This window comes from Crocodylus porosus, unplaced genomic scaffold, assembly GCF_001723895.1.
Source record: "Crocodylus porosus isolate Cpor-Errol unplaced genomic scaffold, CroPor_comp1, whole genome shotgun sequence".
NCBI lineage: Eukaryota > Metazoa > Chordata > Crocodylia > Crocodylidae > Crocodylus > Crocodylus porosus.
In genome coordinates, this window is record NW_017728920.1 from 5,361,029 (window position 1) to 5,364,083 (window position 3,055).

At 48.7% G+C, this 3,055-nt stretch overlaps 1 protein-coding gene across 2 annotated transcripts in view; it reads left to right on the plus strand.

Moving 5' to 3' along the window:
• Positions 1–3,055, plus strand: part of DDX21 (DExD-box helicase 21) — a 69,664-nt gene that overhangs the window by 14,004 nt on the left and 52,605 nt on the right. For both annotated transcript variants that reach the window (XM_019538510.1, XM_019538511.1), the window contains exon 2: positions 1,257–1,531. In XM_019538510.1, the coding sequence (XP_019394055.1) occupies positions 1,257–1,531 (275 nt within the window). The remainder of the gene's footprint in view (positions 1–1,256; positions 1,532–3,055) is intronic.

The window sequence follows — 3,055 nt, forward strand, 5'->3', positions numbered from 1 at the left end:
GGGCGGTCGGTGGGGGCTGGGCCGGGCCTGGCGCTGCGGAGCTGATCGCGGCGAACTGGCGGCCGCTAGCAGGCGCCGCGCGGCTTCTTGTGCAGCGGGGTGGGGGTCGGGGCGCGGGGCTCGGCCGCGGTTCTGGGCGGATGCGTCATCCCGGTTCCTCGGGGAGGAGGGGGAGTGGTACTGGGTTTTCTTTCCTTTCTTAAATACAAATACAAGAAAAGATTTTGGGCTTTGAAGCGACCTCATGTAGGAGCCTGACGTCAGAGGTGGGCATAAGAGGCAGGTTTATTTTTAAACCGGGCTGTGGATCTCTCTGCTAAAGGGGAAACATCTCCTGTTTCACCCCCCCACCCCAACCCAGCAGCCTGTCTGCATTCCCCTTCAAGTGAAAAAGTCTGTTTCTGTAGGCAGGGTGCTGGGCACATGCACACACGGTTCTGAGCAGGTGCACCTGGAGGGTGCTGGACCTGGTCTTACACATGAGAACACTTTATGCACTTGTGCACATGCAGTCTGCTGAAAACAAGCTCATGTGCACATTGTTTTGAATACACATATATGTGATATGCTGGAAATGTACATATGTGTGCACACAGAGTTCTAGTTACATGAATGTGTACATGTGCTTTTAGTACATTACAGTACACAGCAGTATGAATTCATGCATACTCAGTGTGCTGAAAATGTGTGTACACGTGCATGTGGAAACACAACATTCTGGATTCATGCACGTACAATATGCTGGAAGTGTGTGTGCACGTTCATGTATGTGCAGTGTTCTGAGTTGCATATGTAATGTGCTGAAAACGTGTGCATATACACAGCGTTACAGATTCATGCACACGCAATGTGCTTGCTTGTGCACATATTCACGCATACAGTATTCTGAATTCGTATGCATGCAATGTGCTAAAAATGTGCACATGCACACACAAATGCAAATTCATGCACACACAATGTGCTAAAAGCTTGTGTGTGTGCATACTTGTGCATGTATGAATTCAGAACTGTGTGTGCACAATGTATTGAAAGTGCATGCACGCACATCCAGTGTCCTGAATTCATGCACATGCGGTGTACTGAAAGAACATACGCATGCACACACGTAAAGGTGCATGTATTCAGGTGTGCAAGTTGTCATAGGTGCACTGCTACAAATGCTTTTTGATTTTAAAAACTATCTTGTGATGTTTTGCCTGGCCAGTATGAACATCTGCAATTATTTTAATGGCTTTTTCTTCATTATTTTGTTACATACCAGAGAGATAAAAAAGATGAAGGTTATAAATACCATGATAAATCCATCAAGAGGAAACCTCATGGATTGGATAGTGGGCAGTCTGAAGATGACCGTGATTCTCCAGTACCCAAAAGGACAAAAACGGGGGAAAAGGTGAATGGTGAGACTGAGGAAGGAAGCCCTGCCCGCAGGAAAAGATCTTCATCTCTGAATAATGGCATGACCCATACAAAGACACAACATCATTCCAGTGAAGGATCCAGTGGAGAGGGTGACAGTGAACAAGAGCAGGTGAAACTAATTACTGGGTGGCATTCAGCTCCTATGTTGCAGAACTGTGGGAAAAGTTTCTCAATAGTTATTTCTCATTTTTTTGTCTGACCAGTAGACTAGTTCTCAAGAATTCAGATTAATAAATTTAGATGTCTTCAGTAACAAAGAGGTCATCTAAAATACTTCTGAAGTCTGAGCACACTCCGATGTTGCCACATAGCCTCACAACTCACAGAAAATCTAGTATCTCTAAATTGTGCAGTGATTAAAAAAATAAAAAACCCAAAAATCACTAAAATTACCGAGTAGAATCTAGCAGAATCAATTTTAATAGTCGTGACACAGTAGTTTGGTTTCCTGAGTTCTGGACTGAATGTTATGGTAGCAGCTGGCAGGCTGGCAAGCTGCAATGAGGAGGTGTTTTAATGGGATTCAGCACCAGCAATTAAATATTGATACAGTTGCCAAGAGTTTACTCTAAGTGGTCTATACTGGAAAATAATTTTTCTTTGATTTCCTTTTAAGTAAAAAGCCTCACTGTTTCTAGTGGAAGACCATTCCACTGTTAGTACTGTTGCTTATGTACAGAGTAACTTGTAGTCTCACAAGTTATTTAATTGGTGCAACAGTAGGGCATGGTTCAAGCTCGTATTTTAACATTTCCATAAAATGCATTTGCAGAATGTTTTAACTAGGGGTGAACCAATAGGGATTTTTGGGGTCGATACTGATAGCTGATTTTTAAGGAGGTATATTGGCTGATAGTGATCTGATTTCTGATACAGCTTGGAGAGCTGCATGCAGCTGGTAAGTCTGTTGTTGTGGAAGGGGTATGGGGTGGAGGGCAGATCAAGGCCCCTGTAGTGAGGGAGGGAGTTGGGGGTGGAGCTAGTGCTAATGGGGCAGGGCAGAGTGTGGGATGGAGTTGCGGCTTGTCTTGGGAGTGTGGGGAGGGGTGCGTGGCTCACGCTGCTCTGCGCACCCTGGTAGGGCACGTGCCCTCTGGATCTGCGCAGGGTAGGGCAGGGCAGGATGCCACTTGAAGCTGGGCTGTGCTCATGGTGGGCAAGTGATGGTGCTGGAGGGGTAACGGAGGGGGCTGCAGCCACCCCAAAACTCACTGTAGCACCCCTCCCAACCCTACTTGCAGCACTGCTGCTGCCTGCCTCAAGCCCTCCCCACCCTGGCCAAGCCAGGCCACCCTGCCCCGCCACCCCCTGGGAAGAGTGTGGCCCCAGCTTGCAGCAGCAGTTCACCTGCCACATGCAGATCCGGCAGGAGCACACCCCCCCACCCTGGTATGCACCTGGGGTGTGCGCAGTGGCACAAGCCACCCCCCCCACCTCTCAGATGAGCTGTGGCTCCATCCTGCGCCCCACCCTGCCCTGTCCTGGCTGGGCAGCCCCACTCCCTCACCACAGTGGGCCTTGATTTGCCCTCCCACACCCCTTCCCCCCACCCCACAACAGACTTACCAGCTGCATGCAGCCCTTCAAGCTGCCAGGCTGTGCTCCTCGCTGCCTACATGCTGCACTGTGGCTG